At 36.8% G+C, this 16165-nt stretch overlaps 1 protein-coding gene and 1 non-coding gene across 4 annotated transcripts in view; both read left to right on the forward strand.

Moving 5' to 3' along the window:
- The window catches only part of ITGB8 (integrin subunit beta 8), an 81309-nt gene that overhangs the window by 44357 nt on the left and 20787 nt on the right, over positions 1–16165 (forward strand). For all 3 annotated transcript variants that reach the window (XM_045564451.1, XM_045564452.1, XM_045564453.1), the window contains exons 4-7: positions 2219–2465; positions 4252–4417; positions 4981–5139; positions 13620–13715. In XM_045564451.1, coding sequence (XP_045420407.1) covers positions 2219–2465; positions 4252–4417; positions 4981–5139; positions 13620–13715 — 668 coding nt within the window. The remainder of the gene's footprint in view (positions 1–2218; positions 2466–4251; positions 4418–4980; positions 5140–13619; positions 13716–16165) is intronic.
- LOC123647873 lies at positions 563–633 on the forward strand. The gene has a single exon (XR_006738402.1). It is a non-coding gene; the product is annotated as a small nucleolar RNA SNORD56 (small nucleolar RNA).

The following is a 16165-nucleotide window of genomic DNA, read 5'->3' on the forward strand; positions in this document are numbered from 1 at the left end:
AGATTCTCTTTTCCCTTTTATTGAAAACTGGCTGAGGTCTTCAACTGACCCAGGTGTGTGTGCTAAGGCCACATACCTGTGTACACATTACCTGTGTAATCGAAAATCAAGCCACAGCCACTTACACCCTCAAACCCTGGCTTTTTGGCAAGGCTTACTCACAGCCCTCCTCTTTGCTGAGGTGAGACCAGAATTCGCTTGCTAGACCATGAGCAGCTAGGGTCAGCTGAGGGCCTCTGTGTGGCTAGCATTCAGCTGGAGCACCCTGAATGCTTAGACCTCCAAGGGCTGTGCCTTTGCTGAAGCTACACAGACTCTGCTTGTTTGCCGAGGTCACCAACCCATACTTTTGCTGAGGCCCCTGCACAATATGCTGAATATCTGGTACATCTAGCAACAACCCTATGAAAACAGATAGCCATTCATCTTCAGACAGAGCCACCATAAACTGCAGTGATTCACCAAGATAAAAATACCATGTGGCTGGTGCCTAAGGCTTTCAGCCATATGCCCAAGTCAACAGTTAAAAAAACAACTACACAATTTACAAAATTTTAGAAATCTGCAATGATGGGAGTATTTTTCCTTAACAGTAGTTCACCTAGTGAGTGTTGACACTTTGTGTCTGAGTGAAAAGAAAGAATGCTAACCCGTATGTCCCATGCAGTAAGTTTCAAGCCCCTGCACAAGAACCACCCTCCCCAGCTGTGTTCCATTTCTATTTCCCGTGGATCCGGCCCTTTGTACCAGTTTCTAACATTCTCCTGAATTTAATGTCCCCACTCCAATTGCAGAACACTCCCAAAGGGTCAGGCTTTCTGTCACCAGAGACCTAAAGCAGAGCAGAATACAGTGCTTGTTTTCTGGAGGCAGCCCAGTTCCTAAAGGGAAGGAGTAAGAGAATGGGCCAATCTCTCCTTCCAAACTCGAGCCAGAAAACCCAGGAGTGTTACACTAAAAGTGTTTCCTGCACATAAAGGCAAATTAGGAATGAGTGGCCCCTTTCTCCCGTAATTATTACTATATACCAGTAAAACTTTATTATTTTGCATACAGTGGGTAATTTGGCTAAAAAACGTCTGATTTGTGAAATAATTTAAAAGAAAATATTTCTATTTTTATGCTCATTAATACCCAAAATATGGTTTGATAAGTTATAATAAGCAAGTCAGGCTACCAATTATGTGTACACATCAATGTTTATTTAAAAAAAATGTTTTCCACTCAAAATATTCTCCATGGACAAATAATTAGTAACTTACAAAGCATTTGCTTTATTGTTTAAAAAAGTAAAGTTCACAAATTATAAATTGCCCACATTTAAATAGATGACTTTTCACCATATAGTTAAAATTAAAAGTGGAGCTTCTAACTCTGTAGAGGGCTACGGGGACAACCAGGTCCTTGTATCAAGTAACAATGTGAGAGAGAACTAAATAAAACTGCAGTGCAGGTAGCTGTCCTTAAGGGGGCTCCCGACATTGTCCTTGTGGTGACCTTCTCTTCTTGTTCTGTGACCCCTCTTCAACATACCTTTATTGAATGCCCACTGTGTGTAGGACAAATGCTGCCCTCTCCACTCTCCGGGTCCTCCCTGTGGCACAGCCCTGGGTACCTACTGTTCTTTAAGCCCACTGTCTTGTCCCTTCTCTCAGCTAACTGAAGAGAAGAATCTTAACTAATTCATGATGAAGTACTAATTATTCAGAATAGGTTAATGTAGTACCCAGTACCAGAGTTTTCCCATCTCATATGTAAATACAGCTTAACCCAAAAGAATACATTTATACCAACATCCAATAAGAGATAATTTTTCTTAAGATATCTTTCTGGTTTTCCTCAAGTTAGTCCACAAGCATAGCCACCTCGCTCTCTTGAGATAGAGTGCTGCTGGCTGGTTTGAGCTGTGCTTTTCTAGCTGCTAAGGGCAACACAGGGTCATAGGAGGATGCCCTGTTACATTTATATTGAGCTGGTCCATTTATTATCATCTCTATTGAGCCTGTAGAATTGAGAAATGCATCGTAGAATTTGGACACTAATAAATTGGTATGATTTTCAAACTTCCTTATAATTACACCAGAATATTCCAAATCTTATTCATTATGTGCAAATTTGTGATAATCGTGCTAGTTGCTAAAATGTGTCTACATTATTGACAGCCTATCCTGAAATGTTTAAAATGAAGACTACATGTTGTTTTCCTTCTTTCAACTAGGAGCTGAAGCTAATTTTATGCTGAAAATTCATCCTCTGAAGAAATATCCTGTGGATCTTTATTATTTGGTTGATGTCTCAGCATCAATGCACAATAATATAGAAAAATTAAATTCCGTTGGAAATGATTTGTCTAGAAAAATGGCATTTTTCTCCCGTGACTTCCGCCTTGGATTCGGCTCATATGTTGATAAAACAGTTTCGCCATACATTAGCATTCACCCTGAAAGGATTCATAATCAATGCAGGTATCTAATGTTTGATGTGGATAATACTAAATGAATTTTTGTCTCATAAAATTTCACTTTGTTTTTATATAAAGAACTTACCAAATTTCATATTTTTGTCTTATACAGTAAGAATTAAAAATATTGTGGGAGGAGATTTGTTCCTATCTGAAAATTTCTGAGATTATCTGTAGACTGGGCTTTTTATTTTATATTTATTAAAATATCATTCATTCAATTTTTATCACAAAATAAACCATACCTAATATTAGTAACTTTGAACAAACCTCCCATAATTAGGCTGCTGTGTATATAAATACATCTTTGGAAACTCTGTATTTCTTATTTTGGATTGCTCCAAATTTGTTGAATTAAGGTTTGACACATATCAAAGTATTTACTTTGCCAATACTGCATCTGTCTCCCCATTACTGTATTGTGACTGTGTATAATTATGTTGTTTCTGATGTGACTGCAAGGAAAGCTCATCTATCACATGGAGAGGGGATCAAAAGATAAGAATTCGACTGCTTAGAAAGAGTCCTTTTAAAAACCATTTTGGAATTCTGATCCTATATAGCACAAGCCCAATCATGAAAGAACTTACCTTAAAAATATAAGTTTCTCAGGCCGGGCGCGGTGGCTCACGCCTGTAATCCTAGCTCTGGGAGGCCGAGGCGGGTGGATCGCTCGAGGTCAGGAGTTCGAGACCAGCCTGAGCAAGAGTGAGACCCCGTCTCTACTAAAAATAGAAAGAAATTATCTGGCCAACTAAAAAATATATATACAAAAAAAATTAGCCGGGCATGGTGGCTCATGCCTGTAGTCCCAGCTACTAGGGAGGCTGAGGCAGTAGGATCGCTTAAGCCCAGGAGTCTGAGGTTGCTGTGAGCTAGGCTGATGCCACGGCACTCACTCTAGCCCGGGCAACAAAGTGACACTCTGTCTCAAAAAAAAAAAAAAAAAAAATATAAGTTTCTCACACAATATTGTCACTAGCCTTCTGAATTTTCGGAGAAATAAATCTATATAGTTATTTTATTATAAAACATTTTATTTTAATATCTTTCCTATTTTCACAAATTGATCAGATCACCTTGCAATACATATTCCAGTTCATCAAAACAACTCTGTTATCTGTTGTACGAGACAGGACTGTTAAATTCCCTAATGAAGTTTCATGAGCCTTCCCCTTGAACACCTGAAGAATGATTCTCACTTTCTGGGATTTCATAGAATTCTCAAAATAATTTTAATGAATTTTGATTGTTTATCAATAATTCTATACCAAACATCATTTTAAAAATTAGTACAATATTTTTTAAAAGAAATCAAACAATAATATGATATTTCAACTAAATTTTCCAAAACATTTTCCAAAAAAAGTGTTTCTCATTTGTTCCATGGTCATCAGTGATAAGAAATCACTCCAAATTCTTATATTTCCCTTTAAAAACTTCCAATGCAGATTAGCATATTGAAAGCCCTTAGTTGTCCCATATTAAAGAAACATATTTAATCTTTTTCATTTTTTTTTTGAACACCAAATGCTTATTGTCCTATTTCCTAGTTACACGAAAACAGTCACCAGTATTGAACTTCTCTTTAATTTTATAAGTACTGATTTTTGTTCTATAAAATTTCCTGGCCAAAAAAAAAGAATATACACACACACACACACACACACACACACACACAAACACACTCTCTCTTTTCACACAATACACAATTTTACTGTTAGTAGCATTCTGGAACTTTTAAGAAAGTGTAACAAAATAGAGTTTGCATTTCTTCTTTCCTCATGTAGTGACTACAATTTAGACTGTATGCCTCCCCACGGATACATCCATGTGCTGTCTTTGACGGAGAACATCACTGAGTTTGAGAAGGCAGTTCACAGACAGAAGATCTCTGGGAACATAGATACACCAGAAGGAGGTTTTGATGCCATGCTTCAGGCGGCTGTCTGTGAGGTAAGAGGCTTCACATTATTAAGTGTTTTCTCAGATGCAAAACTCTTACTTTCTCTTTTGTTTACAGAGTGAAAACATAGTAGAGAAGAATACATTCTTCTCCTATCTCTTACTCGTTACCGAGGTTATTTTTTTTGGTGTGTGCTGGGACAGAGGAGCTAAATTGGGAAAATGCTATAAATAGGAAAAGATAAAAGGGAAAGAATAACTTATGCACATGGAAATCCTTTCCAAAAGGGCTGCTGTTTGCATGCACCACACTCCACGGGAGAACCAAAAGCAGACTGTTGTCCTACTCACATTGGGTTGTTGTCCTACTCCATAATGTGACTGATTCTTCCTCCAGCAGAACACGAAAAGACTCTAGCCAGGAACAAATGGCTGTGGGAAAATAGAGGATATACAAATAAAAGCTAATGCTATTTATGAAGCAGCACGGTACTTATACACATTATTCTAGCCTGACTTATGTTCACCAACTCAAACATAACGTTAACTTGAGGTAAACACCACAGGACAGATCTATGCTATTGTACAAAGCCTAATTACATGTTTCTTTTAAGAGTCATATTGGATGGCGAAAGGAAGCTAAAAGATTGCTGCTGGTGATGACAGATCAGACATCTCATCTTGCTCTTGATAGTAAATTGGCAGGCATAGTGGTGCCCAATGACGGAAACTGCCATCTGAAAAACAACGTCTACGTCAAATCAACAACCATGGTAATGTAACAATAGCCCCTTAGTAGCCATGACTCCTTTGGTTAAAGTACAAGTTTGAATTGGCAATTCAGTTGTTCTTGTACCAAGAAATTACCTTAAAAAGCAAGATACAGAACCAGGATAGGCCGTGAGAGAGAACTCTTGGAACAATGCAATCTGTACATGCTGATCAATAAACTATTTGGCTAAAATACTTAGACAGCTCTTAGTAGCAGACACTCTGATGGGCTACAAAGTACTGTATAATTTTGGAAAACAAAAATGATACAAGAGTTTATTTTTTATGTAATTCAAGGACATTGAAAGGAGATAAAAGGATGCCTTTGCTTTGTACCAATAGACTAGTTCCACAGTGTTGATATCTACAAACATCCTAAGGCACCACTGTAAGAAAAATGTATTTGGCTTGAGAACACCTCGCAGTACAATAGGTAGAAACTAAATAGAGACTAGGGGGGAAAAACAGTAAAACAAGGCAGAGTTCCTCTGCTTTGTACCTCGCTTCTTCTCTCTGCAGCTTATCTATGTTTAGGGCCTCTTTTTAGATATCTGAGTTGCTTCCTGAGGGAAGCTCTGAATCATACATTTAAATATAATCTTCTAGAGCCACATCTTTCCTGGCATTAGCTAATTCTAGATGTGAAAAATCAACAGCACAAAGCAACATTTCTGATGTTGAACCCCGTTTACATATTCTTGCAAATGTTAAAACAGAAGGTCTCAAACTTTCTCAGTTCACGGGACCCTAGTGTCTCAGTGATTTTTTCCACTGGGCCCCTAGGCCAAAAGAAACACCCAACAGTTCTGTTTTTTAAGTAATTAGGTGCAAATAACTTAACTATTTATATCCTAACAATGTAATAGCCAGTTGAAAAAAATAATACCAATAAATCAAATATATAGAGATATATTTGTCAGTTTTAGTAAATAACTTAATGGGAACTTCCCAAACCTTGTAATCAGATTGGACGTGGCCACCCTCATTTTCTGTTCCACACTGATTTTTGAGTTGACCAGCTTGGCAAAGGTATGATGTCATTTAAAAAAATAAAGCCAACTGTAATCTTAAAACTGTGAATTACCTCCAACTGGTAGCTCGTGGGTACCTGATACACACTGAGTGTCACTGTGTTTCCCTGGAAAATATAAACTATTTTGTGCCACCCTTGAGAGTGTGCTGCTATGCTCAAAGGCACCTCACACACAGTTTGGGAGCCATAGTATTAGAAGCATATAAATTATGCTGAAATTTGTGTGATTCTCATATGCAAATTTTAAATAGACCTCCAGTTAATCTGGGAAACCCTGACAGATTTGTTGAAAGTCTGGAGGGGCAATTGTATTATCATATAAAACAAGTTCAACCCTTGGTTAGTTTAGTTTCTCGAAAGTAGTCTCAAAATGTAAATATTTTAAAAGGTAACAGAAGTTTGAATTTAAAAATTTAAGATTTGGTGTTATTCCCATGGTGTTTTCCCCTTTGCTAATGCTCTTCTACTAAGACTCATCTCACTTTGGTAGACCCACCTACTTAGTCATTTCTTATCTATTCTTCCTTCTATTTAACCTCTTTTGGTCAGACCTAGAGTTCTAATTTATTTACTGGGGAGTGGAGGAGAGCAAAGGAGGAACTATTCTATTGTGAGACAAAGAAAGCTTTTTATTTTTTAAGAAGAAATAACAATGACATTATTCTCAAATTGCATTATTCTTTTGAAGTTTTGCCAAGTTGCTGAAATCATCTCTCCATAACTATATTTGAAAGGATGCTGTTGCTCATCTAGGGAGGATTCCTGAGGCAAAGAAATGCTGTCATAATTTTAGATATATACTATGTCATAGAACTTTATGGAAATAAATTATAATTCTAGTGGGATTTTAGACAATGCTTGGGTTCCTATGATATTAGGAAATTGGATAATACATTGAGACCTTCTTTTACCTTCTTGGTCGTTGTTCCATGTATTTAAAGGAATGACCCTTCCACATGTGTCTGCTGTGGTGTATTGAGTAATCCAAGGAGTATTGTGTTTGTTAATAGTACCTGAAAAGAATATTTTTATTTCAGTTACTCCAGGTCTCTGTTTTAAGTGATCCTCTTCCTAAGAATTTTCATTCTCTTCATTTCTAGGGACACTGCCCTAAAGCAAAAGAAGCTGAAGCATTTTGATTAATCCCTTAGCCATGTGTTTATATATACAAGATGAGCTACTGCTTTGAAACCTTCTATATCTAAAGCCATCTTCACCTTGACTCTATATTTACCTGCTCATTTTAAAATAACCTCTATCCTCTCCTATGTGGCCATCATGGAGGAATTTTTTAATTTGTATAACACAAGTAATCAAACACTTTGCTTCCTGGCTTTATCTCCCACAGACAGTACCAGAAATGTTGAGTGGTATCTGAGCTTCTTGGTTCAAGAGTCTGGTTCTTTTATTTATAAAAGAAAATAATTGATAAAAGACCTTTTATATGTCTAAATTACATAGGACAGAGTTCTGTAGCTGATATCCATAGTTATTTCCTGAAGGTCAGTGTGAACCCCAGGCTTTTGAGTATCTATTAACTGACAACACTGTAGCAAACACTTTGCATATAGTATCAAATTTATCTCTACAACAACTCTATAGGGTAGTCATAACTATCTTTCTTTTACAAACAGAAGGACTGAGAGTCAGAAAAGTTAAATCAGTTGCCTGCAGAGCTGGGGTCCAATTCAACCCACTCATTAAAATTCTGTATTCTTAACCAGTTTGCCATAGTATCTCAACTGAAAAGTAGAAGAAATAGAGAAATGATGTTCTTGGTGTAATTTCTGCTCTAACTTTGTAGTTGCAGTCTTATTTATGGAATATAACCCAGGTAATTTGGCTTACATAAATCATAAAACAATATATTAATATAATCTAAAACAACCTATATTTACACATTTTTCATATTTGTATATAGCTGTTAGCAAATGATGTTTCACTGTTGAACAAAATACATTTCCACTGCTTTTTCTTCAAGAGCAAGTGCCGGAATAAAAAAATTTGAGTAGTAAAGGTAGTTTTAAAATTTACGTAGTAATAATGATAGTTCTAAGTATGGTATTCTTTCTAAAATGGTAGATGTTAATACAAAAGCTATTAATGGTGTAGAAGATAGGTTATTAATACCAAGGGTCTGGAATTTCACCCTGTCTCCTCACCCGGCTCCTCCAAGGTTATTTCCAACCTCAGTCAGAGCCCTGCCAGAAACCGCTCACCCCACCCTTGGCCGAAGCCAAGAATAGCACCAAGACCTTCAGTAACAATGAAAGGAGACCGAGGAACGAGGGTGTGGAGGTCATCTGATGACCCTTATCAATGGGATTTTCAGATGTCGGTGTGACTCACAATCCTGAAGAGAGGGATTCAAATAGGCAAGATCCTTCCATACTCCTACTGCATGCACTGGGACACACAATACGTTCTCGTGTATTGACTAGGTCAGGCTTGGTGTTTTCCCACACAGCCTTTTTATGTGCATCATTACATCATGGTCAGTGACTCTTCGTCACTCCTATCATGCACCTCCTTGAAATTCCCTTACCACTGGCCTCATAGTTTGCTCCTTTTCCTGAAGCCTCATTTGGGTAGACTAGTTGCCAAATGGATCAGCATTTTACAGTATTGAGGCAGAAGTGCAGAAGGTATATTTAGGCATTAGGAAGAATTTGTCTTCCTTATGGGTAAAATCAACACTGTACCTCTTTTCAGGAAATTTTAACATGTCCTTGACTTTTAGTATGCCATTTAAGAAGCTTTCTTTTTACCATGAATCTCAACTACTTGGAATTATATTCACTTTTTCCAGAACCGCAAATGAAGAGATCTTAAAAAGACATTTAACTAATTAAATCCATAACTTAGCTACCTGAGTTAACAAACTTTCATAAAGTTATAACATTTATTTTAGTGCTCCACTTTTTTTTCAGAAAGGGATATTCCTGATATTTTCAAAGTCTGGAAAACATTTATAACTAATGTCAATATTGTACATAATTCCATTTAAGGAGATAAATGTAATCTTTTGGTAAAGTAATTATTTTTCCTGCTCTGTGACTAAGAAATAGCCTCCTCAGTTTCAGAAAGCGATAAATGTCTCTTTTTTTTTTCTGCTTCTCAGGCTCTTTGTCTCAAAAACATACTAATAAAAATGTTAATTCATTTCGTGCCAGGCACAGAATACAACTAAAAAGCTTTAAGTTGATATGAAGTTTTAAAAAAAATATTACTACATTTTATGGGACTTTTAAAAACTATCAAAATGCCTGATTTCAGCTTGCTATTTGCTAAACTGTTTTAAGTTGTAAATGTGTGAGAACATTTCAATGATAATTTGACTAGAGACCTAATTTGAATGAATCTCATGTTCTCAGAAAAGTGGCCAGGAAATGATCTCTGCAAACAATATTCAGTTGGAATTTTTTTAATTGAAAGCAAAGTTGCATGTAGAAATCACCTGTGCCAGGCTCAGGGTAGCCTGCCTCTCCTTATAAGTGCCTCTGGAATCAGATAAAATGATGGTTTGCAAAAGTGACACAATAGAAATCAAATCTGATAAAAGTATTTATGGAATGTTCTAATAAATTAGGCGTTTTGGCTAAATCACACTTAAGCAGAAAACTTCTTGTTGCCACTCTTATTGAAAAGCTTACAAAAAGTATCAGTCCATGCCCTCCTTCAGTAAATAATTATAATTACCACTGACACCATGTTTGCAGGGGCCACGAGCTCAAACACCTCTGGGGCCAGGGACAAAGGGTAAATAAGGGAGGCAGGTAAATCACAGCATATCAAGAGCATATCTAGTGTTTTGTAATGGCCCCCAAATGTCTCTTATTAAGCAGTCTACTATTAATAACTGTCTTTTCTTACGCAGTCCCATGGTGTCTGTTCCTTTACACTCATGCAACTCCACCCAGCAACCCAGTGAGATGTAGATACTGCTTTACTGCTTTACTTCTATTTTATAGATGAGAAAACAGCAGCACTAAAGGAATCAGAACCTTATCTGCAGTCACACACACCTACATAGCAGTGCCTACAGTAGACACCAAGCAGTGTGACATCAGGACATGGGCCCCTACCCATTGTTAATCTAGGCTTAATAATTAGAGAATGATAGGTAAAAGCCTTCATGCCTGTTAACCTATTCAATCTCCATCATAACTCCTAGAGGGAGAATAGATACTGATATTTATACCTGTTTTATACATATGGAAACTAGATGGCAGAAAGTTAAGACAGGTCCCAGTGTCACTCAGCTAGTAATTGCAGAGCCAGGAGTTGAAGCCCCAGGCGAGCTGTTTCCAGAGCCCCTGCGCTTGGTGTGTTTCTCAGCCGGAGAGATTTTGCTATCCGGAGGACGTTTTCATGTCCTGAGATATTTTGGCTGTCACTACCCCTCTAGTGGGTAGAGGCCCACGATGCTCCTAAACATTCCACAATGCACAGGGCAGCCCCCTTTCCCAACAACAACAACAAAACATGCAGCCTAAAATGTCAATAGCACCACTGTTGAGAAACCTTGGCCTATGCAGTTACTGCTATAGATAGAAAATCAGCTATCGGGATAGATGTGGACTGAACACATCATTTAAAGTTTCATTTCTAAATACATCTCGGCTATCAGATTGCTTCCCTGTTATTTGTCTCCTCTAAAAAGGAAACTCTAAAAAATAATCCAAATAATTAAGTATTTTATTTAACTAAGTTGTTGGTTTTTTATATCTTATTACAATATGCAATACAGCAGATTTTATATTATCTTATAAAAATTTTTATTATGAGTCTCACTTTTACAAAGAGAGTCTAAACATTTTTCATCTACCCAGATATGTGCATTATTAAAATTCCACCGTACGTCTCTACATGGTTATTTCTTTAACCGAAATGGCTCCCCATGAATCCTTCTTACCTCCTCTTTCCTTCTGACATTTATAAGTTCTTCCCACAGCCTAAATTACTTAGCAGCTATCTTGGCATATTGCTTTCCTTCTCCCTTTTGCCCCTGCAATGCCTGTTATCTCTATTAATTACTTTCAGAGTTTAGAGAAACATGTAATGGGTTATGGAGAGGGGGAGTTAGATTTCAGGAACAGTGATGTCACCAGAAAGGAACAGCTGGCTGAGAGGGAGTGTGTTCTCCTGCTAGTGAAATAAAAGACATAAAAGATAAAGTACTTAAAAGATAGGATGCTTCATGGAAGAGAGGGGAAGGGGCTTCGATGACAGCCATTAATCCACAGGTTTCCTGTCAACAGTGGTTCATTTAAACATCTGTTACACATTTGTGATTTTTAAAAATCTGTCTCGAGGTACTTGAATTTTCTTTTAAAACAGGTTTCTCTCTAGGGTTCAAAAATGTGTTCTTTTAAGCTTAAAAATCTAACTGACCTCTTTAATAAGTTTCTGACCAAAGTAGAACTTTTTCGATATAAATTTTGTGTATTTTTGGTTAGTGTGACTTCCTATTTTTGGAAGAAGGAAAGAGATTAGGAAGGCTCCAAAAGCTTCTTACATTTTAAGCTGTTTTTTAAACATTGATTTTATGTGAATTAGGTATAAGCTTCTTAAAAACATATGGATTAAGTTGTCCTTAAAATATGAATAGTTTTAAAAATTAAGAAGGATCAGTGCTTGCCAAGCTGTGACTATTTTTCGTCAAAGCAAAACTATTTGAAAAAATAGTTGTTGCCATTAAAAAAAATTCCCAATACAGCTAGATTTACCTTGCCTTTATTTGTTTTCTTTAATTCACTAGCATTATTCAAACTGTCATAAATATATTTTAAGATTATGCATTTTATTAGGAATAAGGAATAAGAATTTAGCTGGCAGAATTTATATTTTAGAAGTTTTTTTCTATTGCTTTTAACTTGTATACTTAAGAATTACTCTGGGCAAGATTTTTCTTATGCAAACCTATATGGTAATGCTTTTAGGCTTCCTCATAAATTGGTTTCATATCACATTTAAATGCAACTCATGAAAATTTGTTTCTATAACAGCAATTATAGACAATACAGAAATAAAAGGATATTTGTTATGGTTTCTCATGTTAGTGATAGTATTTTTAAACACAATGCTATATCTTGTGTATGTATATATGAATTTAATATGTGGATCACAAAACTTATGCTATAAGTGAAACTAGTCAATTTAGCTCTTTTACTAAGTTGAGAAAGTTGCCAAAATACAGAAATGTTAATCAAGTTGGTTTAGCAAACTTTTCCTTTAAAGAAAACACAATTAGCAGTGGAGGGTACAGTGGGGAGCAACAACTATGCAGTAATTTGACCTTGAATCACATAATACCAATTAGGCTCAGTCACGTAATCTTTGGCTCATGCAATTAGGTACCAACCAACAGACAGAGGCTACCGCAAATGAAGTTTGACATCATCTCTCTGATAGGTGTCTAGTTATGAACTTGCTTGAGACAATCACTTTAAATTCTAGAATAACATTTATAGAAAGAAAATTTACCAATACTGTGTCTAACTGTGTAACTTTTGATAGCAATTTCCGTAGTTGTCAGATTTCTCATGTTTTCTAAACTAAATTTTATTCCCATTCTTCTACTCATCCCTAGCTTTCTCACTGCCCCAAAGAATGTCACAGTTGGCTCTATATGGTTTTATTTCTCAAAGTAAAATGGGTTTATACTATATCATATAACAAAAAGATTAAGCATAATGATAAGTTGAAAGATCTATAATCTATACTTTGTATAAGCAGTTGGAAATACAATTCATAATTGCTATAGTTTTGAATACCTACTGTATACAAGAAGTTACACTAAATAATTAACATACTGGTTCACTACTACCTTTTTATCTTGCCAGCAATCATGGAAGGCTGACATCATTCACGTGTTACAGAGGATGTTACTGAGAATTTTTGTCGTAAAGTGACAAACCTGTGATTTGAGTAAAGGATTTTCTATTTCTAAAGATAGTTTATACTATATCATGTTATATGTCAAATGTATATGTAAGGATGTGTATATTTATATATATATGTGTATGTGTTTATAGGTATATACGTATACACACATATATTTTCATTTTAATACTTGTGACTAAATTGTGCCTCAGAATGTGATTGTCACGAATGTGTCTCTACTTGTGAATTTTAAATTATATTTCAATTGCATCGCTTTGAGTCCAACATTAAAGAGATACTGATCACCCTTGGTACTACATTCAATTCTTCCCTCTTCATTTTTCTAAGCTATAAGCTTTTATGGATATTGTTTCTATAAAATATCCTTAATACATTGATATTGATGTTATTTTGAGAAGAATTTAAATGTCTCTAGTAAAGCTGTAATTCCTCCCAAGGACATTTTTATGTAAGTGATACAATTTTCTTCATAATAGGTGTTTGGATATGTGTGGGGTTGAGCTACTAAATTTCACTCCCTCTTTGTTTCATTATCCATTACAGGAACATCCCTCACTAGGCCAACTTTCAGAAAAATTAATAGACAACAACATTAATGTGATTTTTGCAGTTCAAGGAAAACAATTTCATTGGTATAAGGTATGTTAATTCTCAAAATGTAAAAATTAAAATGTTTGCATTGGGAGTTGAAATTAGGACACTTTTTAGAGATACAGATAAGTATTCTGGAATTATTATACTTTGTACAATCTAAATCTAATACTGTATTAATTAAAATATGCTTTACAGTATCTTAAGTTAGAATTCAAATATAAATTCTATTTAGGTTTGTAACACCTAGAACCAAGTGTGGGCACTAAATGCTGTTTGGGAATTATATTCAATACATGTGGGCACAGCCTGATACTTAGGGTAGTACTGAAATGTGACAATAATGGAGAAAAATTTTATCAGGTGAAAAGTAGTTTGTGTTCCAACTTTATACCTTTCATGTCCAGAGTCCTGCGTCCTATGTCTATGGACACATCCTTATAATAAGTCAATAGGTCAAATTTGGAGGCCGAGGCAGGAGGATCGCTTGAGACCAGGAATTTGAGACCAGCCTGGACAACATAGCGAGACCCCATCTCCACAAAAAAATAGAAAAAATAGCCAGGCATAGGGATGCACGTACCTGTAGTCCTAGCCACTCCAGAGGCTGAAGTGGAAGGATAGCTTGAGCCCAGGAGGTCAAGGCTGCAATGAGCTTTGATTGTGGCACTGCACTCTAGCCTGAGCAACACAGTGAGACCCTGTATCAAAAAAAAAAAGTAAGAAAGAAAAAAAGTTGGAGAATATCAGCTTAATTTCCAGTAGCACCAACATACCTGACTTTGGTCTAGATCATCCAATAAAAGGACCAAGAGGAGCCACGGAAGTGGCTGAGCCAGTCAAAGCCTTTGTACACGAGAATAATCTTGGTGATGTCCAGAGTCCTTTAGGCCAAAAGAGGCCCATGAGCAGAGCAGATTTTTGGTAGCTGTGTCATTCTGGAGGTGTCATGGACCCACCAACATAGATCTGCTCCTCTACGACCCTGGTATACCCTTCTTTGTACAGTCTTTTTGGTTCTTTCTTCCTAGAAACTCTTTTTTCTTCATTTTCATGATTCTGTGATATCCTAATTTTCATTGTGCATCTCTGTTTCCCGAGCCTTCTTCACCTCCTTTGCTATCTTTGCTTCTTCCTTCTACTCTCTACCTGTACAGACTCCAGTGGCCTTTGCTTATTATTTTTAAAAACCTTCAGAGAAAATACATTTTCTTTTGGCTTCAGCAAACACTTGAACCCAGTTGCATTTGCCACGAAGCTGGTGTCCCCTCCCCCAGCTTCCCTCACACCTGTGATATTGGTCATCTGAAAGCACTGCTCTAATCCTACCACTTCTTCCCTTAGAAAACTTGGTGAAACTTTAATTTCCTGTTTTCCCAAATTTGTACACCATGGAACCACTTTTTAATGTTAGCAATAAATTAACATCCACAGAAGAAGGGCTCTGGCCCAAGGTAAATGTCCTAAACCACTTCATTAACAACAGCAACAGCTTCTACTTATTGGATACTTCACTACTGTCAGGCACTGAATTTGTAAACATTAACCCATTAATCTTCTTAGCAGCTCATAATAATGAGAGCAGTCTTATTAATATGCCCATTTTACAGATGAGGAATCACATTTAGGAAAGTTGAATATTTGCCCAAAGTTTTCTAACAACCCACATCCTATGTTTTGAACCTCTAAGCTTGATAGTTGACTTCCAAATACAGGGCAGCTTTTTATAGTTATAGTTTGCCTCCTTTTTCTCTGCTGTTTATTATTTCTTGATCGTGTTATTGGTTTTAGCAGTTTCTCCCTACTCCTTTTAAAATTTGCCACTGACTGATAAACCATAAAACCAGGTTTATTATTAGTAGTAATTAAATTGTGCACAAAGTAAGAATCAACAGGCTCCGAAGCCTGACAAGCTGTGCTGTGAGTCCCACACATGCTCTTGTAGTCACCTACTTTGCCCAGGGATCTTTGTTAGATATCACCTATCTGGTTTGTGACAGCCTCATAACTGATCTCCCAAATCCATCCTCCACTCGGCTGCCAGTACGATCTATTGAAATCACAAGTGTGGCCACGGAACTCCCTTGGTGCTCTCTAATTTAGAGGACCGAGTCTCCCATGTGGCATATTAGGCCATCTGGTCTCTGCCTGCCTCTCTGCCTCATTCCCCACTGCTTCCTGCCTTGCACCTGCCCCACCAGCCATGCTTCTAATCCTCCCGTGCACATGCACTTACCGGGCTGTTTCTTTCCTCTGTGTCTGTTCTTGCTTCCTACCCCCATGCCTGGAAGCCCTTCTCCCTCATTACTTGATTAACTCTTACACAGCTTTTGAGACAGAGTTCATAAGTCACCCCTTCCAGGAAACAAACAGTCCTTGATGACCTTCCCACCGTTCCAATGCTTGCCAAATGTTCCTGTCATTGGGGTCTGTGTATATCTCCGTTGTTTCACATGTACAGTGTTCTGTGAAATTGTCATTTATATACTATGAGATGC

The sequence above is a fragment of the Lemur catta genome, chromosome 11 (assembly GCF_020740605.2).
Source record: "Lemur catta isolate mLemCat1 chromosome 11, mLemCat1.pri, whole genome shotgun sequence".
NCBI lineage: Eukaryota > Metazoa > Chordata > Mammalia > Primates > Lemuridae > Lemur > Lemur catta.